The 27,888-nt window shown below is 36.2% G+C and overlaps 1 protein-coding gene across 1 annotated transcript in view; it reads left to right on the top strand.

The window, feature by feature from the left end:
- Positions 1-27,888, top strand: part of LOC128674564 (matrix metalloproteinase-2-like) — a 150,754-nt gene that overhangs the window by 118,685 nt on the left and 4,181 nt on the right. The window contains exons 5-8 of the mRNA XM_053753204.1: positions 19,015-19,164; positions 24,994-25,136; positions 26,996-27,154; positions 27,245-27,786. Of these exons, the coding sequence (XP_053609179.1) occupies positions 19,015-19,164; positions 24,994-25,136; positions 26,996-27,154; positions 27,245-27,786 (994 nt within the window). The remainder of the gene's footprint in view (positions 1-19,014; positions 19,165-24,993; positions 25,137-26,995; positions 27,155-27,244; positions 27,787-27,888) is intronic.

The following is a 27,888-nucleotide window of genomic DNA, read 5'->3' as shown; positions in this document are numbered from 1 at the left end:
ATATGAAGTAATAAGCTGTTCATCATCAGCAAATATATTGTAATAATATCCTTCAAAATAAAATAAACTTTAGTTTAAAAAAGTGAAAAACTTACAAAGTATTTAAAGGATGTAAATTTATCATTATTCCTCTAGTTAACCTATTTAAATAAGTACTTTGTACACATTGGCCAAGTCTAACTACAAGTCCATCTTTCACTTCGGTATTCATTCGAACATCAACTACCAACTTTCCTGACCTTGTCAAGTGTATTAACATTTCATATGAAACCTCCTTGATTATTCTGTCAGAGTTGGTGACGTCACTCCCCACAAACAATTGAAGTTCGCGACTCTGCATGTCCAGTAATTATTCAACTTGTTAGGATAACTAGACAAGGTGCGAATTAATTGTTAAAGTTTTAGGCTTAGGAAATATAATTTCTTAGGTATCTGCTCAATAGAATAAAGTTACATAATGGCTAACTACCTTTATTCTTATGCTTTAACTTTATGCTCGGGCGTAAACCTATTTCTGATATTGAGATAAATCATCAAAAATAAATACTACTTACTACCAATATTTACTATGTAAACATTAAAAAGGCTGAAGATTATATAAAAGTGTAGTCAGTTTTGACGACATGACAACAAGTGAAGAGCAATTTCAGGCGGTACCACGCCTCGTGAAATTGAAGGTGTTTGGTTTACTTGAACATCAGCATAAGGGAACAAAATCCTGTCAATACAGATGAATACTTCGGGAATGCGAAGGGTAAAGTAACTGCAACCTCACTGATATATTTGGCAAAAAAAATCAACACAAAATTGGTAATATCCAAAATTAAAATAAATATATATCCACACTAGACTTCTTCATAAAACAAAACATGTAAGCTAATTTAAAACATAAATTTAAATTCTCATCATTTCAAATGAATCAGACACCACAGAGGTCTTCAGAGATTATCACATTATATTATGCATGAGGTGTCAATTCTGTACTCCGCGCTATTCTGGTCGGGAGTGAGTTGTTTACCGTCTCGCGTCGGTCTCAAGACAATTTGCTTGAAAGGTGTCGCGCAATCCACTCTGCGGTGCAAGCCCAACCTTCTACGAATACCTAGATATAAATCACCCCTAGGAAATAACCGTTCAATTTACCCACCGGACAGGATTCTAAACACGCTTGCCGGGCACTATGCTTTATGTGTCTCGAAGGAACTATATTCGTCACTATAAATCCGAAATCGAGTGGAAATTTTGCTTACGCTATTTTTCAAAGGTATGACTCAACATTAATTTCGTTTGTTTTCGAAAGACTACTACCTAGTTATATGTGCAACATCTTGGTGTTATACTAAATGAATCTTGACTTAACTTACCTTATTTATCAACAGAATCAGAACAAAAAAAACATACAACCTTACGTATATTCTTCACATGATAATTCATAAAATAATACTTATTTCAACTTGTTTTGCATTAAACATATCACTAAAGGCTGTAAAAAACTGTACAAAGCCAAAGGATTTCATGAATTTCATGAAACTCAACCGCAACATAGAAATCTTTTGAATTGTGATAAATTTTATATGCGAACACCATTTACATAATCCTCAAAAACAAATTTATATCATGTATGTACGACATTCAAACGAAACCATGAATAAGTAAACTGAAGAAAAATTCAACACATCCACATTTAAATAAATGCTTCCACGAATATTCAATATACTTATAAATTAGATTTCGTAGAAGCTATAACTAATTGTAGCTTTTGTATTGGACACAATACATAAACGATACGTCACCGTGATGATGATATTATTTGTAAACATGAAAACGTAATCGCTAAATAGCTATTTATTTTAGATATTTACAAAAAATCTCGTAAGTTTTCAATAACATTTCGAGTCAAGAAACTGTCGAAATAATTGGATAAGGGACGACGAAATGGAAATCCCTCTCCGGAGAAATGATACGATAATGATTACTCGCCACATAATCCTAATTATTAAAAATTGTCATAATTTATCTCATTTCCATTTAGATACTTAATAGTCCAACTTTTTAAAATACATAATAATAATATCACTGGCTCACAATAAACTTTTAATATGGTACTTGACTGCACTAAATAATAACATTAAACATTTTATTCACATTTAGCGTTTTGTTGTGCTAGTAATATAGTTAACAAAAGCAATTATCTTTATTTGGACACTCCCTGAAACCCACTCGCTCCATCGAGTGTAATCGTTTTTACGATCGGTTGTAATAAAAAACAAATGTCCAGTTATGAGAGAACACATCCGGTGCAGTCTAAACCTCGTTAGCGGTCACATCACTAGTACGTACAGTATGGACACAAAATGAAGACGGTACGAATCATGCAATGTACGCTGTATATTGCTACAAAATTCTAGCACTATTGTCAAAATGTGATATTACAACTTCGTTAAGTTTCTCATGAAAATAATCGGAAAACTATAGATAAAATAAATCTTCTATCTATGCCGAAAATCTTGTTTTTACTCTTACCTTTCCCTATCAGATTTTAGCACACAATAATCACTATGACCTAGGTTTATTTTCTGATCACAGGTTCTATATTTACCTGTTTTATAACTAATTAAAGGATATTGGTCTGCCCTTCTATTTCTAGTGTATTTTGTTACTCGAGTACATAGAGTATAGGCACTCGCCATACGTCGCCGCCGGGCTGTCGTGGTGTGAAATAGAAAACGCTGGTGATTAATTGGCAATTACTTCAACTGCCGATTCCTGCGCCCACTTGTCGCGGTGCTAAAATCCTATATTATTTTTTCATCGAGTAAAATTGATCGATGCTGCTTGTGATAGTAAGCTATTTTTGTAATCCTACTTTTGCAATTTATATCATTGTACAGTTAAATATATGACAATTATTTGTACTTACACTATTTACAGAAACCTTTTTTATACCGACTAATGTAAAACACATAAGTACATATAAGTATATAGTAGTATAGTATACGACATATAAGTATGGAATAAATAAATCCGTATAAAGTCTAGGAGGCAATAGCAGCAAAATGTTACTATTAGTAGATTGCTAATAGGCAATTAATAATAAATTCTGAAGATATTTTCCGCACCCAAGCAGGTGATGTAGACATTATGGGATGTAAAAAAGAATATAAAATCTAATATATATATATATATATATATATATATATATATATATATATATATATATATATATATATATATATATATATATATATATATATATATATATATATATATATATATATATATATATAATAATTTATGAATTACAAATTATATGTAACTACTTATACTATTTTGTATAAATACGTGTTGCCAAAAGATGAAAATCGTTTCGTTTAACACCCCTGTTATCATTACATGGGCGTTTAACATCCCAGTGCGAAAGTGTAATTTGCCCTGATATAATTCAATATTTAGCGGAGTATAATTGAATATTTTTCCAATTTGTCGCGTGTAATGGGGCAAGATTGAGTTGACGGTCCCCTAGCGGCCAGGCGCGGGCCCCGCCGCGGCCACTGAGGGCTCCGGGGCTGAGGCCCGAGCACCATCTCATCTTCACGCATAAACTTAATGTTCCAATTAAATTTTGAATTTGACTTACAAATATTTAGGATGAGTGATGATAGCTCTGAAGATTTTTGAGGAAAACACATTGACATTAGACAGCAGAACGTTGAAGAATTTTAAATTTCTATTAGGGATTTGGTTTATGCATTATCTCACAACCTCAGTAGAGAAATAAATAAATTGAATTCGAAAAGCGAACCCTTGACTCCGACGTTCTCTGGTTGATGAAGGAACCGCAAACGCATTCACACGCAAGTTTACTTATAAATGCAAGCGTAGAATGAAAAATGGCAGCAATAATCCTCCTAAACGTTATTTATAAGGAAAGGATGTTAGATTCGGAACATATCCCGGCTGATAGAAACCCATACACGTCATGCGCCTCGTCAATATGGCCGGATTACCGCTGGATCCACTAGTGATGCCCGTCACGCACTGTGTTTTGACTCGCCGACAAAAAGGCCTCATCTTTCATCAGTCGATTTCCTTCCAAATAGGTTTCGATGTATTATCCTTGTAATAATACTCAATCATTATGATGTTACATAGTGTAACAACTTGGCCTGTATTTTCTTCGTTCTTCATATAAATTAATCGTATGTTACTCTTATTCAAATTAATGTTATTCTTATTAAATTATAATACATTAATGACTTTGATAATAATTAATGACGACCTCGTTGGCGCAGGTAAAGTGCTTGCCTCTGAACCAAGAGGTCCCGGGTTCGATCCCCGGTCGAGTCATGATGGAAAATTGGCCAGGGTCTTGGATGTTTATATATTTATATAAAGTATAATATCGTTGAGTTAGTATCCCATAACACAAGTCGCGAAATTTTTTTGGGGCTAGCTCAATCTGTGTATGTGTCCTAATATATTTATTTATTTAATTTCATCTGTTAGTTTTTGGTAATCCTATAAAAGAAATTTCATTAAGTACTGCGGTTACTGAATGGAAATACTAATAAAGATTTTTAATCATAATAAATAGAAATTAATTATATTGGAATGTACATATCGACATATTTCTTAGTAGTTTCTACTATCATATAATATTTATCAATAGTAATTACCATTTCTTTTCTTTTACCTATTTATTATATTCTTATACTCAACTTGCGTCACTGAATTTTATTAATTTCTTTCTTTCTAAGGTGAATTTATTTATGTTATAACTATATGAAAGATCCAAACTGTAGGACGTCTGTTATATTAAATTTGGTTTTATTGCATTTCATACTCTGTTTAGCTAGCTTAGATTCTCACAGGAATGAATAGGTATAATAAAATGTTGTTTATTAGTATTGAAATACTAAAAAAAATATTCTATGAATAACGTTTCTAACGTAACGTAACGTTTTAACGTAATAGGTAGACATAAAAAAAACATTTCAATGAATTGAATTAATGAGCAATTCACAATTTCGATCGGTATGTTATTTCATTTTGAGGTGGATGTCATCCTCGCTTCGACTATCTATTCCCGCTGTCACCCGTTGGGAGATATCGGAAAACTCTATGCGACGTCCACAGAAGCCTGTTGATTTTTTCCGCTCATTGGGGATAATAACTTGAAACTCGTATTTGATTGAATTGTATTAGATGCTCTTCTTTCTGACGTTGATCGTCTTTTCTGACCAATACTTGTCTGACGAAGAAAATTCAAGTCTGAAACTAGGAAACTTCGAACAATGGCCGTAGCCTTTTCTTTTGCACATACTCAAATAACAGGGTAGAGAGTGGAGGACAGACATTTACAACAGGTGAATATTAGTAATAACAATGGATGATATGACCCTGATCTTGTCTTTCTGTCCCCCGATAGTCTGGGAACAAAGAGTGGGTTACAACGAGAAGTGCCGACGTCAAGAGATGCCGGCGGCGCGCGTCACGGCGCTCATTCCAGCGGCCGCCGGCATACTAATACTCAGCCAGATTCCCTATAATTCCAGTCGGTATTCAGACGCCGTTCGTGCACCAACTTCAATGTGTTACATTATTATCAAACTAGATTTGGGAATTTGAATTTAGGTATACACCAATTCAACTTTACTTGAATCAACAATATAATTCGATATACATCTAATAATTACCCGCAAATGTTATCTCATAGAATAGGATTACATAGAGTATCATTTAATTTGATTGGCTTAATATTTGAGTGTTGTTCATTACAAAATTATTTTTTATTTTCAAAGTGTTATTTATGAAACACTTTAAAAAAAATCCCAAATATATTATTTCATAAACTGTAACTGCAACCAGCAAACGAATGGTAAACCATTGCGACATGTGAATCAGCGGTCGTTATTCGCGTGCGCCGGAGGCTAAACAAACTCTGCTTATCGCACGGCATAAATTGGCAACACGTCGTTAAGGCGGCCCGCACACTGCGATCCGCCGGCTTTATCAGCAGCTCTCGTAAACCAGCGCTCTCTGTTATTGCATTGCCGCGACATTTTCCGAGACTTTTTTCATATCGCAAAACGCCCGATCGTAACACGCGTTGCCACTACAAACTCCGTCGAACCACGTAAACGATTTGGCTACCACCGATAAATATGTCCATTTGGCAGTGCGCGCCCGTTCTGCGTTCATATCAACTGAAAAAGCGCGCCGCCTTGAGCGCTGCTGTAATTAGAGGCCAATCGTAAAACGAAAGGGTTGCAGGAACGTCCCATCTGATAATGAGTACGACTGGCGCAGCTCCAGCGCCGCTCATATTAGGTGGTTCTCTTCACCGCTATCGTTACGACTTTTACACTTTTACGAGTTGTTTAGTTCGCGAGCGGCTGCCGCGCGTCGCTGCCAAATGCTAGTTCGCGGCTCACCGCGCGCACCGCTTCCGAAATATTGCCGCCCCTCTACGTGTTAATGAGATGTACGTTTCAGGCTCGTTTGGCAATGCGCGGAGCCGCAGCTCGTACTACCTAAATACCTAGCAAGCGATTTTGCTCAGTATTACACTCCCAGTTGTGTTTCGATTTGATTTTTCAACTCTCCAATTTGAAATTTAATTTCCCAGCTCTGTACAATAAACTGTCAGCATCCGTTTATAATAACAGAAAGAATCTTCATTCCCGACGATATCAGTTTTGCTCAGTGGCTCTTAATTAACATTTTCTTTTCTTTCCTTTCCAGGTGAGTGAGGAAGCGAATATAAAACCAGCAGGCTTTGTGCGGCGCACGCGGTCGCCGCGCGCCGCTCGCTCCGAGACAAAAAAGAATATTACAGCTCTTTCAATTCGAACACACAGAAGAAAAAATATGATCTGCACTTTTGTAAACGCAAATGAGGTTCGCTTTGAAAAGGGGACTTAATTTAAATAACTCTATGCATACATCTGAAAATCGAAATTTAGCACTGAATATAACATAAGTAAAATTTGAAACATCGGAAAGAAGAAAAAATATTAGTAGGTATCGTAGAAGCATTAAAACTATTAAAAGTGGTATAGGTTTTATCGTACATTAACGATAAAACTATACCAGTTTTAATAATTTTAGCTTTTAACACTAGAAAAAGAAACTTTAAATGAGTATCAGTACTATCGAAAGGTAAGTAGATAAAGTAAGGTAAAGTCATACAATTATTATCTATCTGTAAAGATATCAACCTATACCACAAAATAACGAGTAGAAAAGACAGTATTTACTTTACTTGCATGCTAGAACACCAATTCGCGAACTAAGTAATATTTTCGAAAAGCCACTGCACAGTTAATAAATCTATGCGCATTGTACGTGGAATGGAAACTTATTATTCCGATTTCTGTGAACGGAACGCTATCGGGACCCACGTTATGCAACAAAGAACCACGGACTATGACCTTCGAACCCGCGCCCTCCTCGGAGGTTGAACCCGAACTAGTTACACTCACCTCTCGGTCAACGCCATCCAACTATTATGCAACTGCACCCTTTTCTCTGTGAGAGAATTGTCTTATTAGTTCTTTAGGAGAAAATAAATTAAGCAAAATTATCTCATATTTCGAGAGATTAGAAAAAATCAAAGCTGTTACTGCTTGAAAAGGCTATACTTATTTAGGTACCATAGGTTGTAAATTGTATATTTCTTGTAAATTTCATGAAAATTTACTTGGTATTAGGCATGTTCTTTCAATTTTATCATACACATTTCAGGTGAAGATTTATCAATGCTCGGAGAACGATCTGAGCGTCTGCTCAGAATATGTCTATATTCTTATTACTTAACTACATTAAATAAGAGTCTTCTTGCAAATTCATCACTTTTTACATCCGGTAAATCCATGTGTGGAGCATTAACCTTCCTGCCATACTAACATGATTCAGATGCAAAAGTAGGGGTGAACAAGGGGCGAAGACAAAGAGTGCTAGCGCGGGCAAGCACCTCGCGAGCGCCGCCCCCGGGGTCTTGCACCCTCAGTAGTTCAATACCACTCTATTTGTCCGTGTTATTTCAGATAATAGTCTTTTACGTCATGCCATTCGAGCATAGAACTTTCGAGAAAATTTTAAAAAACCATCATCCATTGCAACGATTTAGAAAATGCAGTTGTTTTATTTCGATATATCTTTTTAAAACTTTAAGAATTTCACGATATTACCCATTTGCCATTGCAAGATGATATTTTGCCCATCTCGCCATGTCGTGTACCAAATTTTATAGAAATCCGTTCAGTAGATCTTGCATGATTGTGTAACAAACATCTAAAATTTTCACTAATCTATTTATTGCAATAATCTATTTATTGCAAGTGCAATTACTATTTACGCAACATTAGTATACCTACTTATTTATATACTTTAGAAGGTTCATCACGCATACGTAGTTGATACCAAACTATTAAAAACAAATTTGAAACCTATATTCAGTTTTATGGCATATTCGTACAATAATGTTTAAATTTGCATATAGGTACTTTTACGAACGAATGCACGAATAAATGTATATACAGTAATGAAAACTCACAACATTCATATGACATTTTAATCGAAACTAAACATTTCATAATTTGCCATGCACATATATTAAAGCTATAATAGAGTCAATGATCGAAACCATTTTAATAACCTCTTTTTCTTTCATTTTCACTTTGGGCGACGTTTTTTTTCACGCCATATTATTGGAAAACCCCAGGTTCTCCTCATTTTACCGCTTTTTAAAAATCCTCAGTAGTAAAACCTTCAGTATTAGTGCTTTTTTAAATATTGTAATACAAAAATGTCCTGTGGGCGCGTTTATTTCCAACACATCCCTTACAATTTCCCTATTTCATTATCATTGCTTTTGCAATTCTTATAAATTCAACTACGAGTTCAAGAACGTTACCATACTATGTGAATAGCTCATATGAATACATTGATATACTTTGCACCATAGATGATTGCAAAAATGAAAATGAATAAATTGAAATTGAAAAAGACATTTTTCCCTCGTTGTGCTTTTGAAACGCAGTTTGAACTTAGACATACTCGAATTAATAAATATTAAGCAATAAATGTATTTGATGTTACAAGGATATAATTCGGAGTTATTATATTAATCACGAGTATATACTACAAGATGACATATAGCGTATACTATATAGACAACAGGCGGCTTCGATTCGGAAGTTATAAATTTGCTTAAAGTTGTTTGAGTTGCGAATTGCCGCGATGTTTGTCCGGACGTGCGGGTCCATTTAGCTCCTAAACCAACCGCTAACTTTTGAGCAAGCCCCAGCCAAGATTTGATGCTAAAATTATACTGCTTTTAAATCAAAAACCATTCAAAGTAACAACGCTCCGATGTGTATCTCTCATTTTGTTTCAATCTATGAAGTTTCCGGTGCAAAATGAGTTATTGTAAAAGCAATCTGTTCTGTTGCCGGATTTTTCATTACTTATTTATTCTACTTTTATGAAACATCAATATAAAGCACCTCGGTAGGTACTGAGTCATTTAACTTTTTTCTGATGACAATAAAATATTTAAAAGTGGAACTGAAATATCCGCCATTAAAGTGGAATTCCGAATATGATATTAACTCCAAACAAAGCTCGCGGCCCGCGATCCAGATTAATACTTTGTATTACGTTTACCTTCTTTCGTAGCGATGTAATAAAATTCAGCTTAAAAGTGCCTATTACTTACTATACGGGTCGTCGTTTTCAGATGTAATAATATTTTCCATTCATAACATGAAGACGTTTATGAGAGACGAATGCGATTACTCTGCCTATTTGAATACTGCTTTGAAAGTTTTAACCAGACAGATACCTACCTATGTCCAATCCATAGAGAACAAAATCAACGAAACGTTTAATTTTTCAAGCAAGCGAAAGTACGAGTACCTAGTTGAAAATTTATTGTTATGCTATTTGTTTTATAAATCGAACTTAGATAAAATCTATCCTTGTATCTAATAAAACATTAGTGAAGCGAGTTGACGATGGCAGCGCAGCGTCTCATCTTAAATGTATCAAGAGTTCCCAGGCCGAAGTGCCCGGCACTGCAGCGACACCGGCTATCTCACAACAATCCCAACTGCGTTAATCACTTATTTACGCCCGGGTCCACTCCCGGCCGAGTATTTGTAATGAACGCTGAGAATTCTAGGGAATCCTAATGAACCGTGGGAATTTCGATTCTAATGAACCGAGGGACTCGGAACTTCGGGACTTTTCGATAGTGACTCGTTCTTAAATCGAATTGCGCAGTTTGGTCGACATTGTTGTGGTGCATCGGGAGCATCGAGGGAAGTAATTTTGCTCGCTTCCGCCGGATATATCTCTCCCAGGGCGCGGGATTGCAACTAATCGGTTTGTCATTTCCGTGATCGACCGCCGCGACGCCGTTTTGAATACTTGATATCCCTCTGTGTTTACACGGCTAAAACAAGCACGGTTCATTTCAAGCATAAATTGTAAATACTACAGTCGATTCATCCCTCGAATCTAGATTTAAACTGAGTACTGTAAGCTGTAACCCGTACTTATCTTTTGCTCTGAAACTTCAATTGGTACTTTAAAAATTCAAGACAAATGCTTTTAGCGTAGCACGGCAAGGGAACTGTAAAAATAACTTGGGACACTTAGAGCTCTCGAGGTGCAACGGGAACGGTTGGAACATCAAACAGTGCCCGTTGACTTAGCCGATGGGGTTATTGGATAGATAAACTGAGAGACCTTAACGCTTGCTTGGGTCGAACTGCGCGATATTTACGTTAAAAGCGTTTCAGGAAAAACTTTTCCCTTCGTTTTTCTCAGTAACGTTCACAAATTTATTGTTTAAATAGATACATAGTATGTGGGATTCAACATACAAGTGAGTTGTTTTTTAACATAAAATAAGAAAATGAAATAGATTTTTGTGAGCGCCATCGCGCGTTTCCATTTAATTTCTTTATATTCTCATGAGTAACAATTTGCACTGCAATATAGAGCCTCTGGCCAAAGAAGCTTCCAGTGCTTCCAGCGCTTTGGCCACGAGCTGCCTCAACCAATCTCTTTGACCTGATGGTATTTTCGGATTATTTGGGCAATCATAAAATGTTAACATGTCATTATCGTATAGTCGGAACATTTTTGAGGGCGCCCTAATCTGGCGAGCGCAGCGACATAAACCGCCGAACTTCCGCTGAGCTATCGCCGTCGGAACGTGGCGCTCTATCGCGAGGAGCTACGGCAAATTACCACGCTCATACAATAGAAAATAAGCCGTTCATTTTGATTAGAATTCATTTATTTTTGACTAGAATATAGATCTAGGAAAGGATCTAGACGAAGGAATTTATAGCATGCATCAATATTGTAACTGTAAAATTTCTACACCGGTTTTGTTAGGATTTCTAATCCATCGCGACCATTCGCAATAGAACTAATAAAACGTAGCGAGCTCCCTACCATAGGTACTGTAAATTACTTTTTTAAAATTAAGTGTTATTAAGAAAATTTAGAGTTTAACAGCAGAAATTAACGTCGTAACTGCACAGCACAGCTCGCCGTCTCGGCTTTCCAATTATATCTCCTTTAGTTTAGCCAACTCATATAAAAGTTCTAACAACACGTGTCCTCAGCTGCGCTTTAGATAAATGCTATTAAGGTTTTATATCTCCGCTGATATTAGATCTTCATCTAGTCATATACTTGCCTCTATCTAATATATTATGTATTTAGCTTTACTGACAATTCGTTCTACTGATTTTTTAAAATCTATGGCTGACGTCGATCATTTTTGACGGGTGATTTAAAAATAAAACTACCAGTTACCAGTACCACTAAACTTCCAGTGCTGGTGGTTAAAATGTGGTTAAAATTTATATACATTTATTAGCTTCATACAAAAAGTTACATCACAACAGGTAGCAATGGTTTCATCGTCGTGTAGTTTGGTCACCATTTAAAACTTCCATAACTGGTATCAATATAGTTCGATCATCAATAAAATAAAATATTTCAATTCTATGGCTCGGTTGCAAGGAATGCCTCACTAATAATACTCATTCGCCTACATCTATAAATAGCATCACAAGTATACTATACGGTGCCCGCATCTCAACCGTAATTTACAGAGCTACCAATTGCTTGCCCTTTGTCAATTCAGATCACCTATCGAACGATTTTGCCTTATCACGTATAATCTGTGCGTAATAGATACAACAATGCTTGATGGAAATCTTGTTCGTTGCTCGAGTCAAAAATAAAAAAAATATTTGTTATTTGTTATTATTATTTATATCAACATTAATTTATCTATTCGAAATGTTCAGTGACTACACGGCCCGGTAATACTATTGTTAGATCTTCAATATTATTTTATACACCTCTAGATTTTATTATTACGTTTTTTACAAACTAGAATAATGATTTGAATTTACAGCCTTTGGCTTTCAAGTCATTACAACAATTATCAGTCACGGCCGTATTATTTTGCATAAAGCTGATATTAGCTATTTTAAACAAAGATGACTGCGAGTAGTTTTACTGATTGCAATAATTGTTCACTCTGCTGCAATAATGCACTCCTTTGAAAGGTTCCCCTCCGTGCCGTCTCGTCTGAGACTCCGTGCACTACCGATAAGCGACGTGGCAATAGGCATTGATGCTCACTGGGGATATCTCAATAGTCTACCTCAATTCTTTGATGTATAAAAGGATTAAGACTCCCAAGAATTTTCAGTACGTGCCGGGTTATTTTAAAGTGCGAATGCGCTGGTATTCTTCATGAGTGACCCAGTAAACGTTTTATCGGCGCATGGATAGCCAATCTCGGCGCGCTGAGAATTTATTGACCAATCATTAGAGCACAATAAAGGCAGATGGCCAGCTACGTTACGTCAGGCTCAACGTCGAATCCTAATTGACCTTTATCGACGATCCTTTAATAATGGCTCCTTTGAATGTCTGTCGGCCGGCTCTCACGTGGACCATTGTGGAGGAAGCATTGACGCTCCTTAGGGATTTGAGGGGATTTCTAGACATCGCTTTAGTCTATCTAATAGTTCAGACAGTGCTGTGAAATGTTTACGGAGTTTGCTTGTCTAATGTATATTGTCTGTAGGAGATAACAACTTTCATCGTGTAAAGTTACCATATTTTGTATTTGTCGATTTACATCAAGTTTAATTGGTGATGAGAATGTATCCATTTCAGTTCTGAGAAGGTATTCTTCAATAAATACATTAATTTATCATTCACATTTGTAACTTCACGTAATTTTGTTCAATTGTCCTCAGCATGGAAAATCAACCTTGTTTTTCCATGCTGAATGTTTTTTCATGTAATGTCAAAAGTTTGTTGAATCTTGCCACAGAAATTAAACCGAGAATATTCTAACATTTCTTTCAAAATACACTTTAAATCGGTTTCGGTGGTGCACATGAGAGAAATTAGCGAATCTGGCCGGCAGAGGCGCTGGGGGCAGAATTAAGTCGAGAGTAACGTTGTTATGACGGTAATAGCATATTACCGCTCGAAGCCGGCATTCGCGCCAGCCGACAGCTCGCGCGTTGAAATTGAAGCGATTTTTCAGTGATGCGATTGCATCGGCGATCAGCGTTCTCGCTTTTATTATTCATGTCTTTACACTTTATGGAATTGCTCTTATAAAATTTCTCGACTGAAATCTTTCTCGCCTTTTTTCAAAAGCCGTAAATGTTTTCAACTTAAATCTTGGAGGCTAAGAATGCTGACTGAACTAGATACTTATTATTTATATGTAAATGAGATTATATACGTATACTTAAAATATACGTCTACAGGAAACTATTTCAATTTATCCAAATATTTTAAACAAATTTTTTGATAACATAACGAAGAATCATATGTAAAGTATTATATATTTGGCAGAATAGTTATTGCACAAAACAGAATCGTTGTCTTTGAACAAGTTAAAATTTTCACACATTCTGGAGAATAAGCGAAATCAGCAAATTTTGTTACTTCCAGCTGCTAACAATATTATATATGCACATATTAAATATGTTGGCAACGCAAGAATGTATTATTTGGAGTTAAAAGCTCTTCTATTTTTGTCATGCTCTATATAGATATGAAATAATTTAAAACTACTTAGATCAATACGTTTATGTACACATACTTGATCTAAACCGATTTGGCAAAGAAAACCACTTGTCTTATCATAAAAATAATAACAAATCTCATTACCGCTTTGATAAACTAAGTCATGATCCAATAAGTGATCTGGCGAGAGTAACTTCAATATTTTTTACAAAAATACCTTAATAAATAGGTGAGATTGAGACACTGCTGCCTATTTCTGAAAATACTCGATATTCGATGATTTATTAACGAGATAGATAACGCTCCATGTGTCGTCGCCGGTGACAATCGTTGTGACAGGAGCACCCGCCGCCGCCGGCCGACGGACTCTCGGTGACTTCTGACGTTTTATTATTTTTATGCTAATTCACCCCGTCCAACAGTAAAGAAAATGTAATTTGGTATATCAAACATTCTCCATGCTAGATATTGCATTCCATCTTTTGCATGTGTGCTAGTTGTATTTGCCTTTTGCAATATCTTATAATAATTCTCTCAAATATTTTTCTTATTGAAAACTCCATAACAAAGGAAATTAAGCATAAACATTTTGTTATAGCTGATTTCATCGTGCGCCTTAATACGTCATGGTAAAACTTAACCTAGCAGCAGAGATGGCACGGGCGAATAATTTTAATGGCGCGTTGACAGATTATTTCAGAAAATTAAATTTTAGCTCGTTGGACACAGACCATAAAGTTCGTGCTTACAAATCTGTTTGTTACGACATCGTAACGAGATTATGTTTGCTCCGTAGTGAAGATGTCGCCATGCCGTCATCATATCGCAACTTTTATTTTATTATTTTGTGCAATAAACGCTTTTCTGAATAAATCTTACCGTACTGGGTACATAAACATATTTAAATGTTTCTGTGATTAAAGTATATCTTTATCCATTTTTTTTAGTCAATAAACATAATAATATAAATACTGTGGTCTATCATCACATGAAGAAATTTATTTATTTTTTGTAAAAATTGCGCTGAAAAATCTTTCAGACAGTGAATAAATTCTCTGCATTTTTCGATGAAAATGCAAAATATTTTAAGGCATTATTAAGGGTATATCGGAGCAAGTGAATAACGTGTCGATATCCCGAGCTCGTCGGCCAAGCGCCGCGCCCGGCTATTGTGAGTCGTCACGTGGTCACGTGGACTAGAGAGTTGGCCACCCAGGCCTCACGTGCCTCTAATATCCCCCTTCCTCCTCCGTCTTAGACTTCTGTTTACCCATAACTCCTTGAAATATACCTCCGCCACAACGTGCCCTGAAGTCCTCCAAACTGCAAACCAACGGAAATTTATTTTTTAGATCACGTGCTCGCGTTTCTTTTGAAAATAACAAAGTTGACATCGTTATGCAAAAACCTAAAGTATAATTTTTTTTGGCTTCGTACTAATAATGGACTGGAATTAATCGTTCTTAGAAATGGAAATGATCCCGCCGCCAACTTAATGAAACCTATAACTCCTTCGTAAAAGTAATTATAACATTTTCATTTATTGAATAACTAAACAATTGAGTAATTAAAATATATATCTTTATGAAATCTAAAAAATCGGAGAGCTTGCCTAGAATTCACATAGCTATAATTTAACTGATGAGAGAAAAGAAAAATAAAACTCAATGAGATAGGGTATTTTCTTACATTTCTCGGCCTATCTCATAAAAGTTATTGTGCTTTACAAAGCGGTATTGTAAAAGCTCGAGGAAGGAAAGATACTAGCGCTCTATCCTGTTTAGTTGTTTCCAACGAGTTTCTCTTTCTTCTACGAGTTCATTGAAAATATGACATGTCTACAATCATTATTCTCTCTACTACTACGACTACAGATGAGAAAAAAAAAATTTAATTTCAGCATGTAGTACTGTAGTAGTACTTTCCTTAAATCCCACGACATATCAGTCACATCACGCGACATGACTTGTCTCCCCGTGAGGCTGCTCTGCGGCCATGGACATGATTATCAGGCAATCAGCTCACTTGCGCAGAAAGACACTAGGCGCGTGTACTTGATGGACACTGTCAAACAACCGGACATTTGGACAACCATTGCTTGAAAGCATGCTACAAAAACATGTTCATTTTTTTGCATTAAAATAATTTCTTATTTTTATTCCGTGATTAAGTCTAAATTACTCGGAAGTTAAGTCATGTTAGGCCCTACCTAGGTTTTACGCGAATGAAGTCAGGGCGAGCCCTGACTTCACTCGGGTAAAACCATAATAAAAAGTAGCCAGTGTCACACCTGAAGGTTTCACCTTTGTCTGTGCCAAATATCATCAAAATCGGCCAAGTCGTTTTTGACTTTATCCATTACAAACAAAAAAAACAAAAATACAAATCTTTTCTATAATATTAGTATGAAGTATGGATTGATTGGTGTGCGTTTGACCTCAATCTCAATCTAGCCTGATGGGAAGCAAAGGTGAGGTCTACATTGAAGTTCAAATAAACACCTATTTCCACTTGCGTTGAAATTTGAAAATCCCTAAATTGTGATTTGAAAATATCTGACAGTGTTATCCCACAAAAAAAAGATCACAATATAGACATAAAGTTTATGGTGGTGTTCGGTTAAAAGTTCAAAGCTGGACTAAATAAAAAGGAAATTGTCGCTTTTCCGAGAATTCCCTGCAGCTTCGAGCACACTCATTATTTTGTGCTGACGCAGCAACATTAACTTTGAAATGCGGTTGCGAATTTCATTCAAGGCTTGCAATTAACTAGTTGGCTGATATAGTGCGTGTGCGGAGGGCGCCGGCCAATGTTAATATGGCAATCATAAATTTCGGTTTCCACCCGACCGACTGTCCTGGCGCGGTCCATTAAAAACACTCGATGAATTTAAATTATATCCTTTGTATTTCGTTAATAGTTTGCTCGTCTAGTTATCTTTATAGAAGCAATGTTCGTTTATTATCTAAAGTGTGTATTTTTAGTTCAGTAGATCTAGAATGGACAAGAGAGGGGTCAACGCCGAAGGTGCTCTATGCCAGGTTAGGAAGGAAGATAACTAATTCAGTTTACATTTTTTTAATTGATACAACACAACATTTTTTGAAACAAAAAGTACCTACTCTACAGGTCATATTACTAAGGTTATACTTACTTGCTTATCGAGTTTGTTATGGCTAACACTGATATCAGATATTATTCTAGTCGCCTAAAGGCATCTGACGTGACTTCTACGACCTACCGCCATCTAGTGGCAAGTAGTCGCATACACACAACACAATATTTATAGTACCTAACATATTGTAAGTTCTGATTACTTGAATAAACAATTTTTCGTGAATTATTTAGTTTAATAATACAATAGCATAATGGCACGGCGGTCAGAACCTATGTCGGTCAATATTAATTACCCGAGAATCGATATTTCATCCTACATAATATTATATGTGAGTATAACAAAACGCAACCGCAACCACGACTGGTGGCGCGCTGACACTTATCCATGTATCTGGCTTTCATTATACGAACGGATACTTTTATCACAAGTTAAAGTGTGAAACGGCAAAATTGTATCATGTGGGACGTATCCTGCACAAGAAACGCTTTGTAACTCTATAAATTTACGTAGCAAGTAAATCTTACACAGTTTCGGCACATCCTGCCATGTAATAAAATGCTTATTAATAAACATAAACATTTTTTTTAATAAACAAATAATACATACACTAAATCGTATCTGTGTCATTATTTTGCAGCTTAGCGGTAACAGAGTATCCGAGTCCAACTAGATCTCTAATTAAAACTGCGTGCGGGCTAATGACGTCGCTCTGTGAACATGACAACGCATAAATCCCAAGTAATGAACGCAGCGAGCGTTAAATAGGGCCGAGTCACTCAAATTGTCCACAATGCGATTATTCCATTACGCCAAAGCGGCCCCACCGCAGGACAGGGCCGCTGAAACTGAAACACAAGCTTTACCTACGTGAGTTCACGTGACACAGGCCCGTCTCTAGGTGTAATGTCCACTCTTATTAACTATTCATTCGACACTAAGAGCCAGCTTTCACTTCATGTTTCCTTAAATATCTTGTTACGACCGCGGCAAAACAGAATTGACTCGTTGTTAAAGCGAACTAAAGAGTTAAAAAAGGGTTTGCATTTGTTTTGTTATTTCAAATACGCCGAAGTATCTACTTTTGAAGGATTGCAGATAAACCGTATCAGTGACATTACGTCGTACTTAGTAATATCACTATATTTTAAACCCTTCGTAAGTATTTCTGCATATTTGAAATACCAAATCAAATGATACCAAAGGAAATATTTCAGACATGTAGTCTAACTTGGACTTTAAACTTTAAATCACTCTCCGTCACTTAATCAGGTATTTAACCGCGAATGCTTAAAAAGGGAGGTTATAATGTAATATAATAACCACAAATATTTAACGAGAAATTAAAACAACAATATCAGTGACAGCGGAAGCAATGGCCGTAATTATAACTTTAGAAGTTCCGCCCCAGAGTGAACAAATCTATTTAATCTATTCCACAAACTCACCACTTGATGTTGTATATAATTATGTAATGCGACACTTTACCGATAAACATTTGTTTTAATGACTTGACCGGAGTTTAAAGATAAAAACATTAGACAGAATTTTCGAACAGGCATTTTCAATTTGGATTAAGTTTCTTTGCTTTTTTTAAACTTTTAACCGACAATACCTCAACTGATGCAAAATCTAGAACATTCCTAACTCGTTTGAATTTGGAACTAAATACCTTCTGGCCTGAATTTATTAGTTTTTACTTCTTCCCCATTTAATACAACATTTTCACAAGTTTTTTTTTGTTTTGTATTTATAATCTGTTAAACGTCCAAATTTCTAGTATTTTACATTAAGATTTTTGTCTCCAGCCTGAAGTCAGACCGTCACCCGTCGCAGTTGGACCCATACGGTACCCGCGATGTGCTGGCGCGGGCTCTGGATGTCTGGGAACAGGCCTCCAGGCTCACCTTCCGGGAGATCAACTCGGATGACGCTGACATTGTTGTGTCGTTTGCCAAGTAAGTGTATTTTTATTTAACTTGTAATGTATGTAATGTAAGTATGTATGATGGAATTTTGCAACTCAATTTTGAAGCGATCTTCAACCATTTGAGCTGAAACTTGCAACACACGTTTAGTTTGGATGATAATTCATTATGATATACTTAACCTGATAATTCTCATTTATTGTCGCCAAAAAGATCGCCTCCCTTTGGCTCTTTTTGGCGACAATAAATTGATATGTCAAAATGTCATTTTTATTAAAAAATCCACTTAAAAAATAAAAATATTATTTTAAGATTTAGTCATTTGAATGAGTATTTTAGTTTTACGGCACACACAAGCATCACCTATATAAGCTGGCGTTTTTTCCACAAATGCCACAAATTTATGATTAAAGAATCGATAAATTTCTATTCGAAAACAACGTCCAAATGGAATCAAATAAACGTTAGATTACACCGAAGAGTTCGAAATTCGTTAGTTGATATATTACGTTGATAATAAATAATAATCAAGTGAGGATTTAGAGAAACGTCCTATCCATTGTAAGGGGATTTGCGGGCGCGTGCGGAGCCTGCGAGCGTCTGAATAAAAGATCCGACACTGAAAAATCCATAGAAATATTCACACAAAATTTCTTGTTGCTTTACTATTCCCTGCTTATTTTTTCTCATAAATACCTCAACTTTAAACCATACCATACGTGATTCTTTCTTAGTTAGGTACAAAAAATAACAAATCCAAGAGCACATCTCACTTAATTAATTATAGTTTACAGTTTCATTCATTCATTTTCATAAATCTATAAATATTATTTTATATATTCCAGTCCTAATAAATTTATTACGATTAAAATAGCAAAGGAGTTTCATTGGTTAAACTTCTTAAAGAAGTTCAAAGACCACAAATAGTGTTGGCACAACATGGGAGTTTCGTACACGATTCACTTTCATTCTAAAGACGTGACTGGCTAAATCCACTTTTTCATTTGGATCACTAGACTCGAAAATTCGGCGTTGTATCGTACAACATTGGTGTTTCTGGTCCAAAATCCCAATTTTTTTTTGCAATACGATACCTAACCTATACGTCGTAGTACCTAAGAGATGACATAATTATAATATTTTTATAGATACTTATCTGGCAAGTAATGCCACCATGCAAAAAAATTATATGTTAATTATTATTTTTATTGTTATTATTTTTAAATATTTATTAAGTTTTTTTCGCTATTATTACGTTACATAATGTTATTATTTTGTAACAAAAATAAAGCAAGATATTTTATTATTAATAAATTTATTTATTTATTTACATAGTATAAAACAAAATCGCTTTCTCTGTCCCTATATTAAGCATACATAGGGATGCTTAAATCTTTAAAACTACGCAATGGATTTTGATGCGGGTTTTATTTTTATATAGTTTGATTCCTGAGGAAGGTTTAGGTGTATAATTTATTAAGGTTTTACCTGAGCGAAGCAGGGACAGGCCGCTAGTAAGAAACCTAAGCGAATATTAGTCTCAAACAATTGAAAATATACCGTGAAATCGACACAGCGTGATCTTGGACTATGTGTACAACATATGTAGGTATATTGTTCACGGCATCACAGGATGCGAAATTACCTGGAAAACTGTCTGCATATTCGTAAGGCGCAATCTTGTTGTTGCGTAGTTGCGTAGCAATAAAATACATGCGTATTCCTGCGGCTTCTCGGATTCAAAATGGATTCAACAACTAATATGAAGAGAGGAGTTACTTTGTTTGAAGAGTTGAAGTTATTATTGTTATTAGGCACGCGTATTTGGTTCTTTGTCGATTAGATGTGTTTATTTTAAGTAGAAAAATGACACTGAAAAATAGGAAATTTTAAATTGCTTACCAAACATTTTTATATAGTAATTTTTAACAAATATAAAAAAATATATAAAAGGAAGTAAGTGTTTGGTTTTAATTTTTTTGGTAACCTAAATACCTGCACAATTTTTAAAATGTTACTTTAAATAATGCCTCGGTGTTTAAATCATATTTAAGGAAAATTAACTTGTTAATGTACTAGCCATTTGTTTCCGTATCCGCTGCACGCGCAGGTCATTCGTTTCAGAGAAAAGCCCTCTCTATACATTTTCATGTATAAAACGTCAATTTTTAACTTGGATACATGGTATACACTTTATACGGTACACGTTAGATGATGATATATAACTACGTACATTTTATGCTGAAGTATTAGATACTAGCTTCGTCTTTGCCCGCGTAAATTTCTCTTTGAAAGCGGAACGAACATGATTTTCAAACAAACTTTAATGGGGGTGCATTATAGTCAACCAAATGGGTTGATTTTTGAAAAAAGGTGCCTAATGTTTGAACAAGTTTCTTAACTACATGCATACCAAATTTCATCAAAATCGGTCCAGACGTTTAGTTGTGAAAGCGGAACAGACCGACACTCGGATTTATAATAGTTATTAGTATAGATTATTGAGTAGAACACTTAATAAAATTTCGTAGCAATCGTCGTAGCGATATTCGTAGCATTAGTTGGATGTAAGTATTTAATTAAAATGATACATTTTATTTTTTATATAGGTGATTCTATAAACTGTATATTCAGCAGCTACGAATTTTCAGTGTTTGTGTACTTTGTACATGTTTGCTAGGTTTTGGACGAAATAGAAGTAAGCTGTAACGTAATTACATAAGTATGCGAAAGTACAGACGGACAAATACACAAATATGTTACAAAAATTTATTCCATCCATTCCTGGGTGGGTAAAAATAATGTTCTTCTTGACTTGATAAATAAATAAATATAATACGTGTTATAAAAGTATACAGACTACAAAATACAAGCTGACAAATGACGTAGTTGCCGACAAGCGCGGCATATCGAATGAGCGGAGGACGAACTTTGCCTTATTAGATCACCGACGAGGGAAGGCGGCAAAAAGCCTAGTTCGGACATATTGCGACGCCATATTGCGTAAACTTGCACCGAGTCTACCATCACTCGGCGTGCATATTTTTTTTTGCTTGATGCTTGATTCGAGTTTAGTAAAACAGTTTCTTTTTCAAATTCTTACTCTGTTACTATGACTCTATCGCCTAATTTTGCTATGTAATATATTCAATTGACAGAAAAAAAATCTACTGTTTTATTATATGTATTGATGTCAATCTAAACTTAATTTATTTGACACTTGCTCATCGTCTTGGTGTTTTATATAAATGTTTTATCAGATAGGTTGCTTTATTGATGTTTTAAAAATCAAATGCTCCAACCCACCTGCCATGGTTTTTATTCGTGCCGTTAACTTATATTACACTCAATAAAATCACTCCATTTCTTATTATACCTACATAGTAAATGTTTACCAATACCAAAGCAATGAAAATAAAAAATATTTTAGCAGAGTGGCTTTATCGGTTGTTTTGGCACGAAGTACCCAGCCAACTACGAAAATTAAAAGAAAACAGAAGGCATAAATAAAAAAGTAAAAAAAAAACACAATGTTAATTTTGAGTTATCCGCCCATCACTTCACAGGAGAATATAGCATCAATTACATGTCACGAGCAAGTGTATGAATAAAAACAATTTGAAAATCCCAATTCATGATATGGTTTTCCCGAGCCATCATCAGTAAAAATCCACTTTTTGTTACAATCGAAAGCTACAGATAAAAGCGGATGTGGCGCTGACAAACCTCGTCAAAAGTAATGGGTTGGGGAATGGAAAGTTCCGAGTGCGGATGATTTATTTTGTTGCTCTTTGTCGAGGTCTACAGGGTCCGGCGCTGCGAATTGTGATGTCTTTATAACCATCGTGTGAATCAGAAGGTTTTATAAGATGTTTTTGAATTTTAATGAAAAAAAAAATGTCTTTCAGTGTTTTCGTCAATTTTATTGTAAATAATTCGGCTAAAATGTTTGGTGTTTTGGTACTCTAATTTTCAAATTGCCTGATTCTCGTCACATTTGGGTCTCTGGGCCCTTAGTAGCGTGTTTTTTATAAAGATATACCTACGCCTGGACTATTTCACACTATATAAAAGCACGCGGACTAAATATAAAGTAAGCTGCAAGTATGTCTTAAAGTTGTTACTCTGTTTAGTGCTCACATAAATTATAAAATTTGTGTCACATGAAATTGACGTCGATACTGTAATATTACGACAGTTTCTATACATCTCGTAGTTGGTGCACTTCGCGAGTTGCAGAAGGCAGTTAAGTTGTACCCGAGTACTATCCTTTATTACTGGGTAATATAACAGTTTATGGGGTAATAAATCTCGTAGACGCGTACCCCATACTACTATCGTGCGTTTGTGCAACGCTTTTCGCTTGCAGCGCGCTCAGTCTCGTGGCAAATAATGAAAGGAAAAAGGATTTTCTCCTTGTTTTAATTCCATATAATATATTTTCTTTCTATATAAATATATTAGGATCCCCAAAGTAAGTTCAAGACTTGTGTTATGGAATACTAACTCAACGATACTATATTTTATAACAAATACATATATAGATAAACATCCAAGACCCGGGCCAATCAGAAAAAGATCATTTTCCATCATAACCCGACCTGGGATCGAACCCGTGACTTCTCGGTTCAGAGGCAAGCACTTTACCAATGCGGCACCGAGGTCGTCTTAAAGTCTCCCTTTAGTTTTCCTATTTGTGAAAATTATTAAACCTTCGAATGATCGTACCTAACGTTTGAAATACACACTATTCAAACAACAACAAGCAACTTCACGATCTCCGTAAGAGAACCTCAACTTCAATATGTATAAGTACTATTTATCTGACTTTTTATGTGAAGACTATTTATATGAAGCCAACCAAATTGTACTATACACGACAGGTTGTCGTAGATAGATACAAGTACTCGTATATCGGCACCGCACCTATTTGGCTAATGGCAGAACTTTCGCATGGAAGCTCAATAACGCAGTGGCCAGCTAATATTGCGTGAAATATGCATGGGCGAGGTCTTTCCCTCATTTAGTCGGCTTGTCGGGTGTGTCCATGAAGATCATTCCTTGTTTACTCAAAATACTTTTTGTAAATACTAAAGTCAATTTTATTTACTAAAGAAATTGTAATGTGGTTCGACAAATACCCACAAAATCTAGTAATATATATTAGATCAACATCATTGTAACAGCGAAGTTCGTGAGTATTTCAATAAATTCTATAAGAACCTCAATTAACGGCAAAGTATTTGCAAAAAAAATGTATATTATATAAATGCTGCCATCATAATGGATCTACAGCAATCCATTTCTTTTCAAAAGATTACCTATGTTAACCGTGGACACGCCCGTCCTGGTTGGCGCGAAAAATGATTAGGTGGCTAGTGGTCATGCCAGGACCCCTGGGACTGAAGTTAGATTGCTCCGCACACTCCGTCCACTCCATCAACTGTTGTTTGTTGCCGAATGAATATATTACTCCATTTCGAATGGATTCATCAACATATCACACGTGCGCCTGTTTTCATGTTTTCATCCTTTAATTACGGGCTTGACACCAAGAAAAAAATTTTTGCAGGAACACTCTGTACAAATTCCCTTTACAAATATATAAATGCGGAAGTCTTTCTGTCTGTCATGCTTCCAAGGCTAAACGACGGGGGCTGATTTACATTAAATTCGAAATATAATGACCTATTAATAACCTAAGCTACTGTAAGGGGTAGCTGTGGGCAACAGCTAGAGATATCAGAATAAATTATGTAGTACACTTAGGAATCATTTGGATGGATATATTAGCATCAGCAATACTTTTGATAGCTGGGCTTTTACGGCTTTGTTTTTCATAAAATGTGTTTTTAACAGACGCTACCATGATGACGCGTACCCGTTCGACGGCCGCGGTCTGATCCTTGCGCACGCGTTCTTCCCGGGCACTGGCCGCGGCGGAGACGCACACTTTGACGACGACGAGCTATGGGTCCTCAGCTCCAACGACGATGATGAAGGTGAGACTAGCAACTAGAACTAAAATGAACTGGAAACATATACGCCTAAATGCAGCAACTATCTATAATAAGCAGTTATGTTATGTTGAAATAGCATGTTGATAAAATATCCTCGTGAAAAGTTCAGAGTAAGGTTTGGAAAGGAGCATGTCGCGGTGGCCACTGTTTTGACATGCAAATGCCACGAATTCTTGATGTGGTGCACCCCTCAAATATGTATACCAAAGGCACGTAACTATTTCGGCTGTATTATCAAGAAACCATATTTTTCTAAAAGAGATATAGACAGAAACTAGTCGTACGCATCCAATTTAGTTCACAGATGCAAAAAATTGGAATGAAATTATTCCATTTCGGTCAGAGTTCGATGAAAATTTTTGAATATGTGTGGAAAACACTGTTGATATATATTTATTTTATCTATGGTTGATACCAAACACCGCCATGCAACTGCAACTATATCCGTGTCAGTTTCAAACGTTTTAATTTAATTAACTGGAGTTTAGTAGTGTGCATTAGCAAGCGACGAAACGGATCTGTAGGCTGCGTTACGTAGTGTCAACACGTAACATGTTCGCAACGTCACAGGCTCGTACGGCGTCGTCGTCACTGAGCGGCGAAGCACAAAGCTATGCGACGCTATACTTGTATCATAGCTGACGACAACAACACGCAACACCACAAGCCTCACGTTAATACTATATGTTTGAAATAGTAACACGCGCCCTGACGCACTGCCTTGTCGCATTCGTAGCTCAGCTAGGACACCGGGGCATATCCCGATAGCAGCGCGACCGCAGCACACGGCCCGGCGCGCCATGATTACCACGCTGGCACAAACTATTGCCAGTGTAGAATAGATCAAACTATTAGAATTCTTCATTTGTCGAGTCTAATGGAAGTACGTAGAACCTTCAAAGAATCACATAAATGACTGACAATAACACAATTCATATAGACATGGTAGCGCACTCACAAAGGTATTTACTGCCTTTTTGCTTTTTCACTACCCGAAACTAAACAAGTACCTACTCCAAAAATATCACAAACCGTAGTAAATTGAGAATTAATCAGAATGAAGTGAAAGAAACCCGACCCATGATATGTAGTCACTCACTGAACATATATAGATACTCGGCCAAATGTGACCGACTGAAAACTTGAACCATAAGACTACAGATCTCGCTTTTGTGTCTAGTGCCTAAAATGCTTCTACCTGTGCGAACTCTATTTTGAAACGCCGCGCCGTTCTACGGACACGTGATAATTTACACGAACGAACGCCTACAATGCGGTCCTGGATTGTATTCGACAAGCCATGTGTAAATATCCACCTTTATTTGACCCTACCCACACGTAAATATGAGATAACTAGCCCGATTCTACGCCCGCAGCATTGGCATGTGCTGCAGGAAATATTTATAGTTACATAGTCATTTTTTGTTTTAATTTTTATACAACTAATCTTTTTTGTAATACGTATACGAGTAGAATATTTTTGGAATTTCGTTTTACCTTTACGAAGTTATTCACTGTTTTCGAAATGAACTTAATTCGGGGCTATTAGGCCGCGAAGCTAGAGGTGGCGTAAAAAATAAACATTACAATTTTGAAGATTCAGCTGCAAGTTACAATTTATGATCGCCCGTCTGCCTAACGTCAACCCTCTTTGGGAATGTTATTGTTGCCTATCCACTTCCAAGGCTTTCCCTTAGTTGCTGTGTACAACATCCACGAGGAGATATGGAGTGGTTCTTCCGTGGATGTCGTTTCATCCCATCCTAGTTCCAACTAAGTTTGGTCGTAAATCATCTCATCAAATCATCCCTTTGAATCAAATCTAATTCTTCATTTTCCAGGAACATCCCTGCTGGCTGTGGCCGCTCATGAATTCGGGCATTCTCTCGGCCTCAGTCACAGCTCTGTCAAGGGAGCTCTCATGTTCCCCTGGTACCAAGGAATTCAACCCAACTTCGAATTACCAGAGGACGATAGAAACGGCATTCAACAAATGTATGGTAAGGATATAAAAAGAAATATTTTATAGTGATTAGAAACTTTCTTTTTAAAATGTATAAAACAATCTACAATTTTTTTATTCATTACAGGGCCAAAGGTGCGCAAACCCTGGGCTAGAATACCGTACTACCCAGTAGAAACTCCTCCTCCTACAACCACAACCAGTACTACCACGACGACTACAACGACAAGAAGACCTTACCACCATCATAACAGGCACAATAGACCGGACCACACGCCCTTCCCGCGTCCTCCTAATAAATACCCCACATATTACCCCAGACGTCCGGCGTACTACCCTCCGGATCGACGACATTACAATACTACCGAAGATCATCCAAGGCGAACAAATCATAACCATTACCCTCGTCCTACTCCTCATGAAACAACTACACACCCAACGACTTATCGGCCTGTGAGATATCCCACTGTGCATTCCGACTACCCCACATACCCGAGGCCGAATCACCCAACTGATCCAAGGCAAGACTATCCAAGGAAGCCCTATATTCCTCCGAGGACGACCACCACCTCGCGGCCTACTCCGCCGTCAGACAAGCCCGACACGTGCAACACCAGCTACGATGCTGTTGCGCTCATACGAGGAGAACTATTTATATTTAAAAACAGAGTAAGTACATAATTACTCAATGTATCAAATTACTAAAAAAAAGTTTTCAGATATGTCATACCTGATTTATTTCAATATCTATAGTTAAAATCTATTTACATA

Source organism: Plodia interpunctella, chromosome 13 (genome assembly GCF_027563975.2).
Source record: "Plodia interpunctella isolate USDA-ARS_2022_Savannah chromosome 13, ilPloInte3.2, whole genome shotgun sequence".
Lineage (NCBI taxonomy): Eukaryota > Metazoa > Arthropoda > Insecta > Lepidoptera > Pyralidae > Plodia > Plodia interpunctella.
Note: the sequence above shows the minus strand (reverse complement) of the source record. Positions and strands in the feature narration are given on the sequence as shown.